Raw genomic sequence first — 17,968 nt, 5'->3', positions numbered from 1 at the left:
GGCCCGTGAGCCATGGCCGCTGAGCCTGTGCGTCCGGAGCCTGTGCTCCGCAACGGGAGAGGCCACAACAGTGAGAGGCCCGCGTACAGCAAAAAAAAAAAAAAAAACAAAAAAAACAAAAAAAACAAAAAAAAGGGTTTTTAGATAACATGGATTCAGGTTTCGCAAGGCTTCAAGGGCAAGTAAAATAGAAAATAGAAGGCTCCGACAGCGATATAAAAGCATCACGTCATTCATCAATGACTAAAGTTTTGAGCAATGCTCATTAGAAACACAAACGTAAATTAGAAGTGCTCTTAAAAACATCCATAAAAACCCCTCAAATGGCAAAAAGAACAGACACCAAATGACTGCAGAAACAGTCAAGGGTATTTGTGGAGGGAAGAGGCACGGGAAAGGTGGTAGAACTTTCATCCTTCTGGGCTTTAGGGACTTTGCTTCTTGGCTGATCTGGTTTGGAGGATGGCAGCACCATTCACACTGACCGGTTAGTAAATCCCTTGAGTCGATGATGATCCTGATGGTGGTGGGGATTAGGGTCATGGACTCTGGCTCCCTAAGGTAGAGGAGCTGGGAGGAATTTTTGTTCCCTGCTTCCCTGCCTTCCTGCCAACGTACATGCCTCGTGTTCTCCAAGGCTTCTTGGTGGCATCTCCTTGATTCTCCGTATCACTCAGCTCTTTCCCTCCCCTAGGTATTATCCACGTCCCTCATCTGGCATTGCCGTCCGCTCTCAGGACTGACCTCTGGGTATCTGTGTGAATTGTTTCCCCATCTCTGTCCCTGGAGGGGCACAACAGCGCTGCATCTGGAATCTGTATATCCCCTTCCCCACAGTTTCATCTTTATGCGTTGAAAGTGCCCCAAACTTCCCCATACAAGACATGAGACATAAACGGTTGTTATTAGGTTTATGTCTTGCTTGGTTACAGATTGAATGGCCTTTGTAACTTCTGAGATGTTTCTGTGGTCTTGGATATCCAGAGTGTTGATTCCGTTTCATTATGCTTGGAATCTCCAGCAGGCTGACAGGGTCCCATGATGTTAAGTGAGAATTCAGCTGTTCCTGAGAAGGGCTCTGAGAATCCCAGAGTCTTCTGGTTGGAGTTTCTCAGTTACTCTTCAGTTTCCAAACTCATTTGGAGGGTGGGATAAGGGTTTGAGATCATGTCTCTTAGATGGATGGAAATGGTTTGTTTGTGGGTTGGGATGAATTTCCTTTGAAATTTCTGTTGGAGTCTCCTTTTATGTCTCTAGCTAGGAAAGTTTTAAGGGGCATCTTGGTAACCTGGTTATTAAGAATGCATTGTGTATATTAGTAATTGACTGTCACAAAAACGCTGTGTAACAAAAAAACAAAAAAAGAAGAAAAAATGCTGTGTAACAATATACCTCCAATCTCAGCGGTTTAAAACAAGTAGCATTTGTTCAGCTCATGAGCCTATGGGTCGGCCATGTTGGCCTTGGCTGGGCAGTTTTGGTTCTGTAGTTTCCCTCACAAGCCTGGGGATCGGTAGTCTTTCAGATGGATGATCTAGAGTGGTCTTGGCTGGAGAGGTTGGATGACTGGGCTTCGTCCACATGCCTCTCATCCCCAGCACACCAGCCTGGGCGTGTTCCCATGGAGCTGGAAAGTTACAAGTGCAAACACTTGATGCCTCTTGAGACTTGGGCTGTCTTGCTGTGTTCTGTTGAATGAAGCAAGTCCCACGGGCAGCCCAAAAACAAGGCTTGGGGAAGCGGACCCTACTTAGTGAGAGGAACCACAGTCACATGGCAAAAGACATGGACCCAGGGAGGAGTGGAGAATTGGAACCATCATTTAATCTACCATAGTGTGACAGGAAAATGTAAGCAATTTAGTCTACCTTCTCTGTGTATCTACAACACATGAAGGGTATTTCGATTATCTATGTGTGTAATCAACTAGCCCCAAAATGAGTAGCTTCAAACAAGAACCCACTTGCTATTTCTCATAATCCTATGGGTTGACTGGACTCAGCTGGACAGTAGTTCTCCTTTCTTGGTGTCGGCAGGGGCTGCAGTCATCTGAGAAACCACCATTCTGGAATGTCCAAGATGACTCCCTCGTGGGCCTGGCACATGGTGCAGGTGTCAGCTGGACACCCACTTCAGGCCTCTGCCACGTGCTGCCCTGGGGCACAGGGACTGGGTTCCCAGAAGCAGAAAGGGAAAGCTTCTGGCTCTATGAAGCTCTGAGCTCGGGACCCTAGAGCATCCCTTCTGCAGCGTTCTTTGGATCAGAGGCAGTTATTAACTCAGCTGGGCTTGGTGGGGAGGGGACAAGCTTGTGGTATGAGCAGCCGCGTGTGGGTGCAGGGGGGAGCGACTGTGTGGGTTGGGTTACCCTAGAGAGATGCTAAAACCTTCAGAAAAAGCGGTTGTTCCTGAGTGTGGGATCCTTTAGTTGGGGGACTTGCTTTTGTCAGGAAACCTCCAGGATGGACCTCTCTGGGCTGAGTGACCTGAGGAGCTGAGTGGTCTTTTCCTGGGGTGACTTCTGCTGCCCTGAGGAGGCCGTCTTGGAGGAGTGGAAGGAATTACCCACCCACCCCGCTCCCAGAGGAGCCACAGCTCTGAGAGACCTTTGTCCAGGCTGCCCGCCGTCCTCTGTCCTCTCCCTTGTGCGCCACAAGTGTGGGTTACCTTCAAGAGCTGCCCAATTCAATTTCAAGACAGTGCTTCATTCCTTGTGCATTTTTAGCAACTCTTATCCCCCAAAAGGACTTGCTTTAGACTTAGGGGGGACATTGCCTACTTTCCAAGATCAAGAAATTTGGCTCTAGGAAAAAATAATGTCTAAGGTTCCAAGTTTGTCATCTTGGACAGCCAAGCTTCCCCTGATCTTAGGAGGACGCCGTGGAGCCATGTGGGGGACAGACCCACCCCACACACGGACCCAGAGGTGAAGACTTCCCATGAGAAGCCCATCTATGTTGGAGGTGGATGTGTTTGCAGCTTGAGAGGGTCGGAAAGCCCAGAATACAGATGCACTTGGGACTCAGCGAGTGCCCTGGCAGATCCCTGGAGTAATGTGTTCAGTAGCCAACTTGAAAGTCAGCTTTTGTGTCTGTAGTCCTGTAATGAAGATGTGAATTTTTGTTTTGTGGTTTACTACTGCTAAGAGTCATAGGCCAGATTTACCAAGAAGAAAACACACACAAATGATAGTTAATAAAGAAGTCATGGCCCCTAAAAATGTAAATTAGAAGAGGTATTTTCAGTGCCAGAAAACAACTGATGGCTAAGATCTACAGAGAACCAAAGATGGGTTGGGGAATGGTTCCTGGAGCCTGGAGCCCTGGGGGAGGGTCCCCAGGATGGGAGAGGTCCCCATAGGATCTAGCTATGGCCAGACCATGGCCAAGACTGGAGGGAGCCTCGAGTGGATGGTGGGAAGGGTTGGGGGCAAAATGTCCCTACACTTCTCTCCTCCCGCCTTGTGATCTCCAGATGGTGTCATGTTGATCAAACTTCACGGGGGCCAGAAGGTGAAGGAGCCCAGCTGAGGGTAGTCTGTAGGGGTCAGCCCTGGGTGGGGGGGCATGGGGCAGTGTTGGAGAATCTGCGATGGGGAAGGGCAGACAGACAGGAACCAGAACGCACTGGTGCCGAATGTGAAGAAGGAAGATTTTGGATGAAGTATTTCTCCCTAAAGTATGGGCACCTTAATACTTCATTCATTTAAGTTTAAATTAAATTTTCAAATTAATTAAAGTATCTTCAAAACACAGGGTGAAACCTGTTAATTATGTCAAACCAAAGTTTCTTATGGGCTTTGGAGTCAGCCCAGTCTGACTTGAATCCTGGCTCTGTCGCTTTGAGTCAGGTGATCATGGACAAATCAGCAACCTCCCTGGGTTTCCACATCCCCGACTAGACGCTGGGAATGGGAGCTTTCAGAGTGGTGGTCAGGATTAAATGAGAAATGCCTGTGGAGCCCTTAGCCCCAGGGCTGCCACTTAAGCACTCGATGACCAGTATCTGTGCTTTTTATTAAGTGCTTAGTTATGAGGCTTACAGATGTGTAGATGGCATGAGTTTCAGTAGAAAGTTCAAAAGTCCAGTTCTCTCAATATAATAGAAAATATCATTTTGGGTGTCTCATTTCTTCCTTTAAATGATCACTCATAGATGCTGCCCGTGTAAAATGATGTGCATGAACTGAATTTGACTTGGGTTTTGGGGGACTTGTCATATTAGGGTTTTGGGGACTAAAAGTAAGTGATATTCCCAACGGGAGAGAACCGGGTTTTCTCGTCACTTCATCTACTATGCATTTCTAAAGGCAAATGTTTAGTGCAGAGCTGGGATTATTTTACCATTGGTGTGTTGTGTTCAGTCCTAATGGAAAACCAAACAAAGAAACCTGGTTGTTTACTAGTATTTGTGTCGCCCCTTTGTGTCTTCTAGATGCCTCAGGTTCTGAACAGATGGTAACCGTGCTGGCCTCCTGAAGGACATGATTCAGACTGTCCCAGACCCGGCAGCTCATATCAAGGTAGGTTCCAGCTCGGCCAGGAAGCTGCCCTGGCTTCCTCCTTGGCTGGACTTTTGCAGATGCCTGCTCACCTGTCGGCGAATGTAAGGGTCAGCCAACCACAGCCGTGGGCCAAACCCGGTCCACCACCTGTCTTTATTCAGCCCGTGAGCTAAGAAAATGCTTTTCACGTTTTTCAATGGTTGAAAAAATTTAAAAGAAGAAGAATATTTCATAGTGCATGTACATTATAGGAAATTTAGACTTCATTGTCCAGAAGGAGAGTTTTCCTGGGCTGCAGCCACACACTCATTTCCATGCTGTCTAGGGCTGCTTTCACACTGTCATGGCAGAATTGAGTCCTTCCAGCAAAGAACATAGGGTGGCAAAGCCGACGATACTTACTCTCTGGTTCTTTGCAGAAAAAAGATTGCTGACCCCTGAGTTAACATTGAAAACCACGTCCAAATTCTCTAACTTCTGTTCTAAGTTCGTCTCCTTTACACTTCCTTGGGTTACCTAGGGAGAGACAAGAGGGTTTCCAATGCTCAGCCGTGTCGTTTAATCTGGGCGTGCTGACACTTCAGCAGCTTGTCACCCCACACCTGCCCTGCCTGCTCCCTGGCAGCTCTTCCTGGAGCTCTGGAGGTGAGAGAACAACAGGGAAGTGAGACTCCAGCCAAGGCAAGTCCCTGAGAGGAAGCTGGCCCATTCCTTTCAATACTCTGCATACACATGGTTATAGCCACCGGGAGAAATGAAGTGATGGTTTTCATATATACTTGACCCAAATAAAAGTTACAGAAAAAGTTGGGGCTTGAGCTACATGATCCAGATAGGCTGTCTACACCTGTGTTGACTGGTTCAGCTGTCTACATTGGCCCAACTCACTCACTACCTTGCCAGTTCTTGGCTTCCCCCATATAAATTCATCTCCCCAAATGGCCTCATCGGTTTTACTAATTTTTACTCTTTACCTAAAACATTTATTGAAAATGGAAAGTGGCTTATAAAGGAGAGGAAAGTTTATGGTATTGAAAAATTCATCTTTTGTTTCTTTGGACTAAAATATAAAACGCCCTCCAAAATGACACGTGCACACACACATTTACATACACACATGCATTTTAAAAGCAGTATATTTGCGAAAGTGATATGTACCATGTACAGCTCACATTCATACATGTTTAATTTCTTTGAAAGTGGAATTAGAAATAATAAGAGTCTAAATGCATTTTCTGAGCTCTGTGGGTGTTACTGCAAGTGTCAGAGATATGGGGAATCCCAGGGGTGTGGAGCATTCCGAACTTCATCCAGGGATGGACAGGAGCAGATCCTCTGGGTTGACACTACCATTTGATTTCTGTGTGATAGTTGATTGGGGCATGGCCATTATGTCTACAAAAATGCAAGTGGGAAAACTCTTGTGGATGTGATAAGGTTTCTTCAGAAATATCTGGAATGCGTTTGGTGAGTGTGTTTGTGCTACACACTGATGGGGGGAGGGGACTTTTTTCTTTTAGTCTCTGTTGGCCATGAAGCTGCAGGATGCAAAGAAAAGCTCTCAGGGAAAGAAGTTGATATAAGAAATATCTTCCATAGTTCAGAGTACGAGCGACAACAACTGAAATCCACGTTGACTGGCATTTTATTTGTAACCAACCAGAAGGAAAAGATGAAGTCAGCAAGAAATTATTGCAGATTTTTAAAAGTTAATTCATCAAATGCAAACAGACACATCTGAGAAACATGATCTCTGAAGAAGTGTTTAGTAGAAACGTTCTGTATTTGATCTCAGGAATGAGCTATGTTTTTAGCTCTGATTTATCTTATTATCCTTACATTGGTTAATGTAAATATAACTGACGGATAATTTTAAGAAATGGAACCCTGAGAGTTTCTTAAAAACAAATTTCAACTAAAATTGCTTCTGTGTCTTTTGAAGATGATTTGGTAATTTAGAGCTGCATATACTAATAGCTGATGTGGGCTTTGAGGCAGAGAGAATTGCATTAAAGACATTTGTTTCCTTGGTAAATTCTATCAAATTCCACCTATTGGAATTTGAATAATTATTCCTGGACGTCCTTTTTTTTTTTGTATATGAAATTGGTGTCCTTGACAACAGTCAGGAAAATAGGTTGCCTTCCACTGTTCCCTTAAAATACCCGCTTTGGGGAATTTATTCAGTAAAATTTTCTATGCTGAGAAGTTTCTGGTTGTGGGCTGAGGAATGCAGCTCTTATTTCTCGGAGAGGAAGTTCTTATAAATGACACATGACAGGTTCCACTTGCTATGTTAATGTAGGTAGTGGAAGGTTTTGTCTTTGGCTCACTGCTACAGAAATGTTTTTCTCATCTGAAAAGGACTTGAATTCTCCACAGAATTGACTTCACCTGGCAGGTGTGCAAGGAGACAGCCATAAAGGCTTTATGTGGCCTTCGTACCCCTCCATAGGCTGATCTGGAGGCAAGAAATGTTCCTTTTTATTTAGGAAGTGTAGTCCGCAAAATTTCCTATAGTTCTTTTCTGCCAGAGCAAATGACTTTTACCCTTTCATATATTTAAGGAGCTGGAAATAGTTTTTAAAGAGGAAGGATGGTAAATGTGAAATATTAGCTATTCTTGATTTAAATAATGTAACAATTGTGGCAGTTGATTTACAAAGAAAATGAACAGAACTTTAAACGTATTTCAGCTTATTCTTTATGGATGAAAATATTAAGTTGTTAAGCACATTCTGATTTGTCTTTCTTTGCCAGCCCTTCCAAGCACTGTCTTATAATAGAAATTATGGTGAGTGTCACACCAGTATGCTCTGAGCTGGTTAGGCCACGTGACCATGCCTCTGCTCTGCTAAGGGGTAGCACATTTCACTGCCAAAGATAGACCCAGACTCATCCCTGTTACTGAGTCCAAGTTTGAACTGCTTGCCACATGACAGGCCAGTAAATCAAGAGACAGGTCGTTGGGGGTAAGGAATAGCGACTCTAAAGATGGTGGACTAGTGTCCCAAAGAAGCACCTTACCCGAGTTAGAATTCAGGCTTCTTTTATACTAAAAGGGGAGGGGGTGTGGCTGGTTGTGGCAGACTTCTTGGTGTCAGAATCCTTTGTTCTGGCAGCTGTCCATGTGGGTCTGGGCACAGTTGTCCTGTAAACCTCCAACAAGACAATTGTTATTTTCTGCTTTGCAACTTTTTATCTCTATATGATTGGAAAAGTGTTACACCTTTAAAAGTCAGAGCCTTGAGAATGGGCTCTCCTGTATAGTTCAGGCTATAGGCAACATTCTTTTACAACAGGTGCAGAGCCAGCATGACTAAGCACAGGCAACAGAGCACAAGGGTTAGAGCTGAAGGAATGGATCTAATAGGGAGTCAGGTTTGTTCTTCTCTGTTACATCCCAAGCAGGGAAAAAAGACCAGGAAATCCATTTTACTTGGATTTGACAAAGATTTTGGTCATGAATTCTCATTCCTCATAAGAGCTCCATTTTAATATTTTCATTTACTAACATTAGAGACGAAGAGGATGAGCAGAGAGTAGTCAAGTTTCCAGCTTTATAGAAACATCTGATTGGTACAGTTTGTAATTGTTCCCTTTGCCATTCATCAGCTACCCACTTGGATTACTAGACATTTTGGAACTGGCCAAAGGAGGATGGGACTGAGAGGAGAAGGGTCTGAATTTTAGTTCTACTCCATGGATCACTGGCTTTGTGACCCAGAGATGCTGGTTCCCAGAACTCTCTGAGCTGCATGTTCTTAGCTAGGTTCATGTCATGGATAAGAGAGAGGGTCCCAGTGTCCTAGGACTCAATTCAAATCCTGCCATGTTGTTTACTAACTCGGTGATGCTGTACAAGTTCCTTAATCTCTCTGTGCGTTGGTTTCCTCTTGTCTGAAGTGGAAGCACCTACTTTGGGGGTTAATGTGAGGATTCAGTGAGCTATTATTACGGGTAATGCACCAAGACCCTGCTGAGAGCTCCTGTGGTCTGTAAAATGAGGATAACATATCCATCTCAAAGACAGAATATTGTCGTGTCTGATATACACAGAGCGACATGGGTATGTCTTAAAAAATATTGACTTGAATGAAAAAAATCTAAAACAGGATGTGCTCTGTGGCACAATACTGTTTACACATAGGAAAACATGTACACTTCCCAAAAGACATCACGTACTTTTCATGTATACATATGTATCTAAAACATATCATGACCACATCAGAGGAGATGAGTGCATATATGGGACATGTTGGCTAGTTGCTCTGAGAGGTGGTTAGGAGATAAGGGAAATAATAGTAATAATATACAGATAATGTCAGTTCCTACCATGGATGGGACACAGAGGGTTCTCTCCTCCACACTGGTGGTAAGTTGGTACAATACCAGTTGTGCTTTGATACCAGTTTGGCGTTAACTTCTGAAGCTAATGATGCTCCAGCAGGTCCACCCCTGGGTATATGCCCTGTTGCACACAGGTGCCAGGAAACATGCATAAGCAAAAAACTAGAACAACCCAAATGCCAGGAGAACAGATAAATAACTTGTGGTCTAGTCCTCCAATGGAATACTGTACAGCGGTGAAGAAAAACTACAAGCGTCTACCTGTGTCTGTGCATTAATGTGCATGATTCTCAAGGTTGAGTGAAAAAAAAGCCACAGAATAAGTACAGTATCATACTGTATTTATCATACTGTATTTATTTAAGAATAAAGTATCATACTTTATACACAGTATGATTCCATGTATAAAGATAAAAAAAGGCAAAACTACAAAACATATGTTGTTCATAGACACACACGTATGTGGCAAAAAGAAGAACAAAGGCACAATATGTACATAATTCAGGATAGAAATTGCCTTGTGGGGAAGGGGAGAACTTTGGGGAGGGACTCAGGGGGCTTCTGAGATCCTGGTATTGCCTGTTGTGGGCTGAGGATGCATACAAGAGCATTTGCTTCTTATTCTTTAACTTGCACAAGTATCACATATCATCTTTGTGTAAGAATGATATTTACAGTAAAGAACTTAAGATACTAAAAGAAGAGAAAGGGAAGCTGAAGGTGGGCAGCTCAAGGTGGCATGATATTCAGGAAGACACTTTCTAACTGTAAACCATTCTTCACTGTGGCAGATCGTCAGTGTTAGAGATCGCTTCGTCCAGCGCTGGTCTAGCTGCTGAGGTGGGTGGGAGCCAGCTCTGGTCAAGTGACAACTGTGCAGGGACTGCAGTGAGAGGCTGTGTCTACACGGAAGCTGAGCACGAAGCTCTCCAGGCAGCTCTGGTTATTTTTTTTTATTGGACTATAGTTGATTTACAATGTTGGGTTAATTTCTGTTGTACAGCAAAGTGATTCAGTTATACATACATATATATATATATATATATATATATATATATATATATATACATTTTTAAAAAATATTCTTTTCCATTACGGTTTATCGCAGGATATTGAATATAGTTCTCTGTGCTCTACAGTAGCACCTTGTTGTTTATCCGTCCTATATATACTAGTTTGCATCTGCTGACCCCAAACTCCCAATCCATCTCTCCCCCTCCCCTTGGCAACCACAGTCTGTTCTCTGTTTGTGAGTCTGTTGGTCATTTCTGAGTTGAGTGAGTCCACCCGCCTGTAGCTCTGTGGGTGGCTCTGTGGGTGGCTCCGCTGCACCCTTTCGCAACAAGGAATCTGTCTCTGATTCACTCGTTCATTCATTCAGCAAACATCAAAGCCTTCCCTGTACTCTAAACAGGTTGGGAGTGTGGGTGTGAGAATAAGAGATCATAAAGACACAGCACCTGCCATCCGGGGCACAGGACACATGTTCCCAGACACATGTTCTGGAACATACCTCACCCATCCCACCTCGTCCCGCTCCTAGCCCTGTGCTCGGCCAGAACTGCTTCTGCCTGGAGACAGCCTGGTGTCTCCAGGGTCTTCCTGGGGTGGTCCCACGTTGCCGGGTATTTCAGGTAGAGCACACACGCGATTTGGAGTGCACTTCACGGGCCTGATGGCTCCCAGGTGCAGCTCACATGCCTCTGTGTCTAGAAATGCCTGGAGTTTGTCACTGCCCTGTTGACCCTCTGTCGTCCTGAGGAGGACGCCGGGCTCAATTCTGGTGTCCATGGCTAGCTCATCTCCAGCTCCTGTTCCCCAGGGTTTCGTGTGAGGATCAGTCACAGTTGACCACAGGGTAAACAGTTTCTCTGTTCTGGTTTCTAGTTGATTCCTTCCACTTGTGGAAAAGGACTGAAAAATCGGCTGACTCAGGATTTTTGTTTCTAATGATTTTTTTTGCCTTCCTGTTCCTTTCCCCTTTAACTTTTATATTTTTTTGCCCATTTTTAGGGTTGGGGCCAGATGGTCTAGGTTTGAAGCTTGGTGCCACTTCTTATCAGTTGCCTCAGTTTCCTCAGCTGTAAAGTGGGGGTATATAGTGTACCTACCTCCTAGAATCATGAGGATTAAATTAGTTAATGCTTTTAAAGCACTCAGACCAGTGCCCAGCTCCCATTAACACTTATTATAACATTACCTATTATTATTAATATATTATAATGTCATTAATATCATATTCATTATATAATGTATTAATATATGATGCAATATATTATATATTGTATTTTATGTTATAGTAATTATATAATATATTCTTATATTATCTATTACTGATAATATTAACATTTTATATATTTATATATAATTAATATATTATTAACATGTTATATATTAATATGTTATTAATATTATTGTTAATGATATAGCAATATATTATTATATTACTAAAACTAAAGCAGTTGTATAATATAAATTTATGTTATTAATATATAATATTATATATTAGCATGCTCTTACATAATAGCAGTAGAAGGAGAGAAGGAAGAAGAGGGAATATTCTGGAAAGAACTGGAAAGATAATAGGGTCAGTACTTGCCAAGAAGCCAACTGCTGAACTGACTTCTTTCCCACATGATTCTGTGGCTGCCTCTCTGGAAGTAATGCTAAATATTTCTGACTATAAGAGATGCTAAACTTAAACCCTGTTTGCATTTCATAGAAGGAAGGGTCTGAAAAAGATTTAAGAAGTAGCCAGTATTAAGCACAAGGTCACTGGGAGGCCTGAGAACCCAGAAGATGCACAGAATGCTTTTAAAATAACACGAGGCAGATCCAAAAAGTGCCCTGCTCTGCATCCCGAGTAAGCCATTAGGTGGCTTCTGTGGCTGGTGGTGACTTATCCCATCGCCCTGGAGAAGAGTGGATCTCACTACCTAGCTCCTGTGTGACTGACAAAGGACCCATTGAATTGTAAGCATTTTGCACATCTTTGCAAATCTGATTTATAGTGACTTTGCTTCCCGGGAAGGTGGACAGCGTATCCTTTCGATGATATACTCAGCAGAGGCAGAGTTTTCCTCCCCAAATCTGTGTACTGTGAAGATGATGTAAGCCTTTGATACGCTGCCCATTTTTTCCTCAGTAAATCAGCTTTCATCAGATGCCAGTGGGGTTAGCACATCCCAATAAGCCTGGTGACTAGCTGTTTATAGCTGCCAGTTCGTTTTTTGCACCTTCATTTTTCTGCGAGATGGTGGCACTTAATGAAACACAGAAGAGCAAATCTGCGAAAATGCCCACAATGAATGCGTATTACTTTTTATAACCAGAAGGTAATATTTTAAAAAAATTTCAGGACATTCCATGTGGCACAACTGTGGAGACTTCTAACATCCAAGCGTCTCACCTGCACGTATCCTAGGTGAGGTTTGCTGGAGCAGGGCTGTACTTTCTGTCTCCCCGCTGGCTTCCTGCGCCCCTCGGGGCTGAGCCTGGTCACCTGCTGGAGGCTGTGCTCCGGGTGGGTGCAGGGGGCCTTAATGGCGTGCTCCTTCCCAAACTAGCAATGCCTCATTAAGATTCAGTGACGCTGACATTCAGGGACAGCACCCGCCTTACCGAGAGGTGTAAACGGGGGTCAGAAGAGGTTCAGATCACTTCCCGGGAGAATGGTTAGAAGTTGTCCGTGCTTGGCTTAGAGCCCCTCTGGGGCAGTTTTCCTCCAGAAGTGGTTCTCAAAAGGTATCCTGGAATTCTAATCAAAATGCAGATTCCTGGGCTGTCTGCCAGAGCCGCTTCTCCAGTAAATTTGGATTGGGCTCAGTGATCTTCATTTTAACAAGCACCTAAGGTGTTTCTGTCGACCTTGCTTAGATAATGAATAATTATTAATTATTAACCTAGCCTTATGGTAAATATTTATCAAAGCAACTGATTTTCTTTTCTGTCTACACTGGCGGCTGCATTGTTCTGCACCACCGCTCTGAATATCTGAGTCACACGTGTAAGGGTTTAGAGAACATTATTTGGACTCGGGTTTCAGAATACCAGCAGGTTTCCTGGGCTCTGTGATTGGGTGTAATGAGAGTCCAGGAGAGAAGTGTCCTTCCTCCTTCTTGTGCCTTATGGGAAATTAACTAATCAAGAATTTGGATCAAGAATGTTTCAGGTCAGCCCCCAGCAATTGAGTGTTTTGGAGTCATCAGCCTCTGTGGCTGACGTCGATGTTGCCTGTGTGGCTCTTTTGGTGCATTTGGGGTTTGAGCATCGTTATCCTTGTTGCAAGACTGATGTTGGGACTGCTGATATGGAGGAGGGGGCGTGAGCTGGAGGTGAGCTCAGTGGGGACAGTGAGTCCAGGATGCGACATGTGTGTTTTCCAGTGGGCGCACCTAACGCTCTGCCTGAGTGGGGACAGGACTTAACTTACAGATTCTCCATGGTTTAATTCCACCTTCTGCTTTTCTTCTTGTACTTACTTTACCTTCTGACCTCAAACTCTCATGGCTTCAGTTGTCACCTTCGTACAGGGGACTCTGTTATCTCTGGCTCTGGTTTCTCTCCCGAGCTCCAGCCTCACATTTCTAGGTGCAGGCTGGACACATCACCTGGATATGGGTACTAGTACCTTCAACTCAGCAAGCAATCAGAGGAGCCATACTTACGTTGTGTGATGCTTCGAGTCTCTGGAGCATCTTCATATACTCTGGTGCATTGAATGCAGAGCTTAGCTTGTTTGTCCAGGTCACAGAGAGTCCAGCCTCCTCCAAGGCCAGGTTCATTCATTATGATATCATGTCATTTCTGGTGAACCACTTCCCTTTGGGACAAGGCAGCTCCAGAGTAATGGGTGAGCAGACAGGTTGTAGAGCTCGACTTCCTGCTTTAAAGTCCCCAGCGTGACATTTGTTATTTGACCTTGGGCAAGTCACTGAGCCCCTCTGAGCCTCAGTTCTCTCATCACTAAAATGAGAGTGGTGTCTACCTCCTAGGGTTGTAGGAAGATCAGATGAGGTGATTCATGTGAAGGTCTTGGAACAGTGTCTAGTGAATAGTGGTTAGCTATCATCATCATCGTAATTGTCATCATTTAAATTTTTTGTTAATCCCCCTTTTCCTTTTTTCATCACGGCCACTTCTCCCAGTTACCAGGCTTAAAATTTAGGGCATATCTTTAACACTTTTCTCTCTTTCACTTTTCACTTTGTGTCTCACTCGGAGTACCTTCTCATAGCAGGTCTGCTTTATCTCTTGTCTCTGACTCTTCTTCCGCCTGCTGCTTTTTTCCACCCAGACTTCCTTATGTGCTTGTTCTCTTATGCTGGCAGGTTAATCTTCCTACAAGACGGCTTCCTTCAGCACCTCTCTGATCAGAAAGGTGATTCATTCCGGGAGTAGGAACTTTTTTCAGGCTTTTGATAACAATATCTCCCCACCCACTTGTGCCCTTCTTCCTTCTCCAAGGAGTATCTGGAAATGCCATTTGATCACAGTCTATTGTGATGTTTAACCTTTGCTGATTTGATGAGTGGAGTTTTATCAAAGTTATTTCATTTGGAAACTTTTTTTTTTTTTTTTTTTTTTTTTTTTTTTTTTGCGGTACGTGGGCTTCTCACTGTTCTGGCCTCTCCCCTTGTGGAGCACAGGCTCTGGATGTGCAGGCTCAGCGGCCATGGCTCACGGGCCCAGCCGCTCCGCGGCATGTGGGATTCTCCCGGACCGGGGCACGAACCCGTGTCCCCTGCATCGGCAGGCGGACTCTCAACCACTGCGTCACCAGGGAGGCCCCATTTGGAAACTTTTGCAAGTGGTCATCTCCTCATATGCTTATCAGCAAGTTATAATATCTTTTTTGTCATTTTTTGGACGCATTTCAATGAAACCATTCAACATTGCTGAGGGTATAGCATGAACCAAACAGATAAGATCCCCGCTTGCATGAAGCTTACATTCTAGGGGGTAAGATAGATGAAGCTCAAATATATATAGTACATTACCAGCATTACAGCATTACAACGTGTGTGTGTGTGTGTGTGTGTGTGTGTGTATTTTAAAATGCTGGTTATAGTTCTTTAGAATAAACGTAAAGTAAGCAAGAAGTCATCAAGAGAGTGATGGAGGGAGAGGTGCCATTTCGCCCAGGAGATTAAGGAAGTGAGATTCAGAGAGAGACCTGAGGGACGTGGTGATCAGATCGGGGAACTGTGTTCCAGAGAGAGGGGATAGCACATGCAAAGGCCATTAGGCTGGAGCCTGCTTGGCGTGTCCAAGGAACAGCAGGGAGATTGGGGCTGGTATAGAGTAAGGGTGAGGCCATGTATTAAGTTCTGATATGCAAGTACAGGGGCTTTCACATTTTATTCTGCATTTTGGGGGACAGGGGACCATTGGGGGGTTTTAAGTAGAATGGGCAACATGATCTGATTGAAGGTTTTTGATTTTGTAAACAGCTTCATTGAAGTATAATATAATGTACATTGGTTGAGTCATTTGCATTATGAGTCATCAGCCTGTATTTGAGGCTGGGTGACTAACGAGCTCACCTGGAGACCAAGGTACAGAAGAGCCTTAGGGTTGAGCTTTGAGTCCCTGCAACACACAGAGGTTGGGAAGAGGAGGAGGAACCATCAGAGGCCGAGAGGAAGAGCCGGTGGGTCGAAGAAGAACAGAGAGATTTCCAGGTCCGTAGAGGGGAAGACCATCAGCTTTGGCAACGTGGAATTGGTTGGTGGCCTTAGGAAGAGGGATTTGCCTGGAGTGGACAAAAGCCACATTGGACTGAATTCAAACCCAAAAGGGAGAATGAATAAGTGCGGACAGCTCATGCAGGCGACTCTTTTCAGGGATTTAGGAGGTTTAGTTCTTGTATACAACAGCTTGTATACATTATACTTTAATGATATCTACCTCGAGTTATGTCATATTTGTCATACAGATTGGTTTTGATGTTTATTCTGCCTTTTAATTTTTACCTCCATGAGATAAATATTTTTATTTGCTTACGCCTCTTTTTTTTTTTTTTTTTTTTTTTTTTTTGCGGAATGCGGGCCTCTCGCTGTTGTGGCCTCTCCCGTTGCGGAGCACAGGCTCCGGACGCGCAGGCTCAGTGGCCATGGCTCACGGGCCCAGCTGCTCCGCGGCATGTGGGATCTTCCCGGACCGGGGCACGAACCCGTGTCCCCTGCATCGGCAGGCGGACTCTCAACCACTGCGCCACCAGGGAAGCCCTGCTTACACCTCTTGGTGTTCTTCTTTGCTATCTTTCCCTTGGCTTTGCAACCTAAAAAAGTGCCTATCTGTTTTTCTTGCCTTTACTCTTGTGTATTTCCCAGTTTTCTATATGGCGTCTTCAATAGAAATAAAAGAAAATGTATATTATTTTAAAAACCACCAAGAAAGTCGTTCAAGGTTCACAGAAGACACGCAGAATTACTGCCAGCATCAAACCCAGGGTCTTGAGTTCTGTGTTCTGTGCACAAGGAACCCAGCCTAACTTTGCAGCAGCTTTTTTCTGCTAGTTTCCCCTGGAGGGCAGGATAATCAAAATATAATATTTAACAACTGGCACGGGCACACCAGTCGGAATGGGGCCGACCAACCAGAAGAGATCACGGTTGGAAACGCCTGGTGCCCCTGCTGAAGTGTTTCTATCCTCCGAGTGCCCACGTGCCAGGGCTCTGAACCTCTTCCTCCAGGCTGTTCTGGCCTCTTGCTTTTGTTTTCATCCTCCAAATCTTGACATTTGCTCCTTGACATTTGGAGAGAGGAGCGGGTATTCACCATATATTGATTATTTTTGTGCCTGTTTTCTTTGCGTGTAGATTGTACATTACTTAACGTGATCCTATAATCACCTTAGTGTCTTTCATGGTACCCTGTGCCTGGTAGATCCTTAACACAGAGGTGTTGATGGAACTGAATAAGCAGTGGTCACAGGGGAGCAAGAGTGATCCAGGGACTTCGTTCTGTTGTGGGACCGATGGCCCAGTTCAGTGCTCACCTACTCTTTACCCTTCTCTCTCCTCCTTTGCAGGTATGGTTGTAACCACACAGCCCATTTGCAGAAGAGACAATGTGCTCTCAAGGGCAGTGTGTCTTAACTTTTATTTGCATAGTTGTATATATGTAACTTTATGAGTTTTTTTAAGAACGGTTTAGGTTCACAGCAGAATTGAGCAAAGTACCCTCTCTTCCCACACAGCCACAGCCCCTCCCACTGTCAACATGCCCCACTAATGTGGTACATTTGTTAACAGCTGATGCACCTGCGCTGACATGTCATCATCACCCAGACTCGAAAGTTTACATTAGGGTTCACTCTTGGTGCTGTATGTTCTGTGGCCTTGGACCCACATATAATGACATGTTTCTATCACTGTAGTTTCATACAGAGTATTTTCACTGCCGTAAAAACCTCTGTGCTCTGCCTGTTCATCCCTTCCCTCCCTTCCAAACCCCACCCCATCCCTGGCAACCACTGATCTTTTTACAGTTTCCATAGTCTTGTGGTTTCCAGAAAGTCATAAAGTTGCAATCATACAGTATATAGCCTTTGCAGACTGGCTTTTTTCACTTAGTGATATGTGTTTACGTTTCCTGTAAGTCTTGTCATAGCCTGATAGCTCATCTTAACTTTTCTGAATCTTAGAACTCTTTAAAAGTTTGGTGAATGCTATATATTTTCCCCTCAGGGTAAGCACACACACACACACACTCACACACACTCACTCTTATATCTATTTCAGCCAATTCAGCACCCATGCCCCCCAGCTCCCTGAAGCCCAGGAGTCCCAGGTTGGGAGCCCTGTGCTGGCAATGGAAACCCCATTGGACGCAGTTGATAAAACTGAAAATAAATTTTCATTTGCACCTAAGTGGCCTGCCAGAAAATGTGTTGCCTCTTGAAGTCAGTGGAATGACAGAGCTTCTTTGAACAAAGCTTGTTTCGAGGCACATTCTTGGTCTAAATTCAGTTCAGATGACAGATCCTCATTCTGCAGTTCTGTGTTCTAGAGCAAAGCTTCTCAAACTTTAGTGTGCACATGAGTCACCTGGAGACTAGGATGGATGGGCCTTGAGATTCTGCACTTCCAACAAGGCCCCTGCTGGTGC

General features: G+C 44.3%; 1 protein-coding gene across 6 annotated transcripts in view; it reads left to right on the top strand.

Moving 5' to 3' along the window:
• Positions 1 to 17,968, top strand: part of ERG (ETS transcription factor ERG) — a 279,810-nt gene that overhangs the window by 90,052 nt on the left and 171,790 nt on the right. For all 6 annotated transcript variants that reach the window (XM_082626209.1, XM_082626216.1, XM_082626214.1 and 3 more), the window contains exon 3: positions 4,435 to 4,522. In XM_082626209.1, the coding sequence (XP_082482335.1) occupies positions 4,484 to 4,522 (39 nt within the window). In that variant the 5' untranslated portion in view covers positions 4,435 to 4,483. The remainder of the gene's footprint in view (positions 1 to 4,434; positions 4,523 to 17,968) is intronic.

The sequence above is a fragment of the Mesoplodon mirus genome (genome assembly GCF_964341445.2).
Source record: "Mesoplodon mirus genome assembly, chromosome: 6".
NCBI classification, from domain to species: domain Eukaryota; kingdom Metazoa; phylum Chordata; class Mammalia; order Artiodactyla; family Ziphiidae; genus Mesoplodon; species Mesoplodon mirus.
The sequence above is the reverse complement of the archived record's forward strand: the minus strand, read 5'-3'. Positions and strand labels throughout refer to the sequence as shown.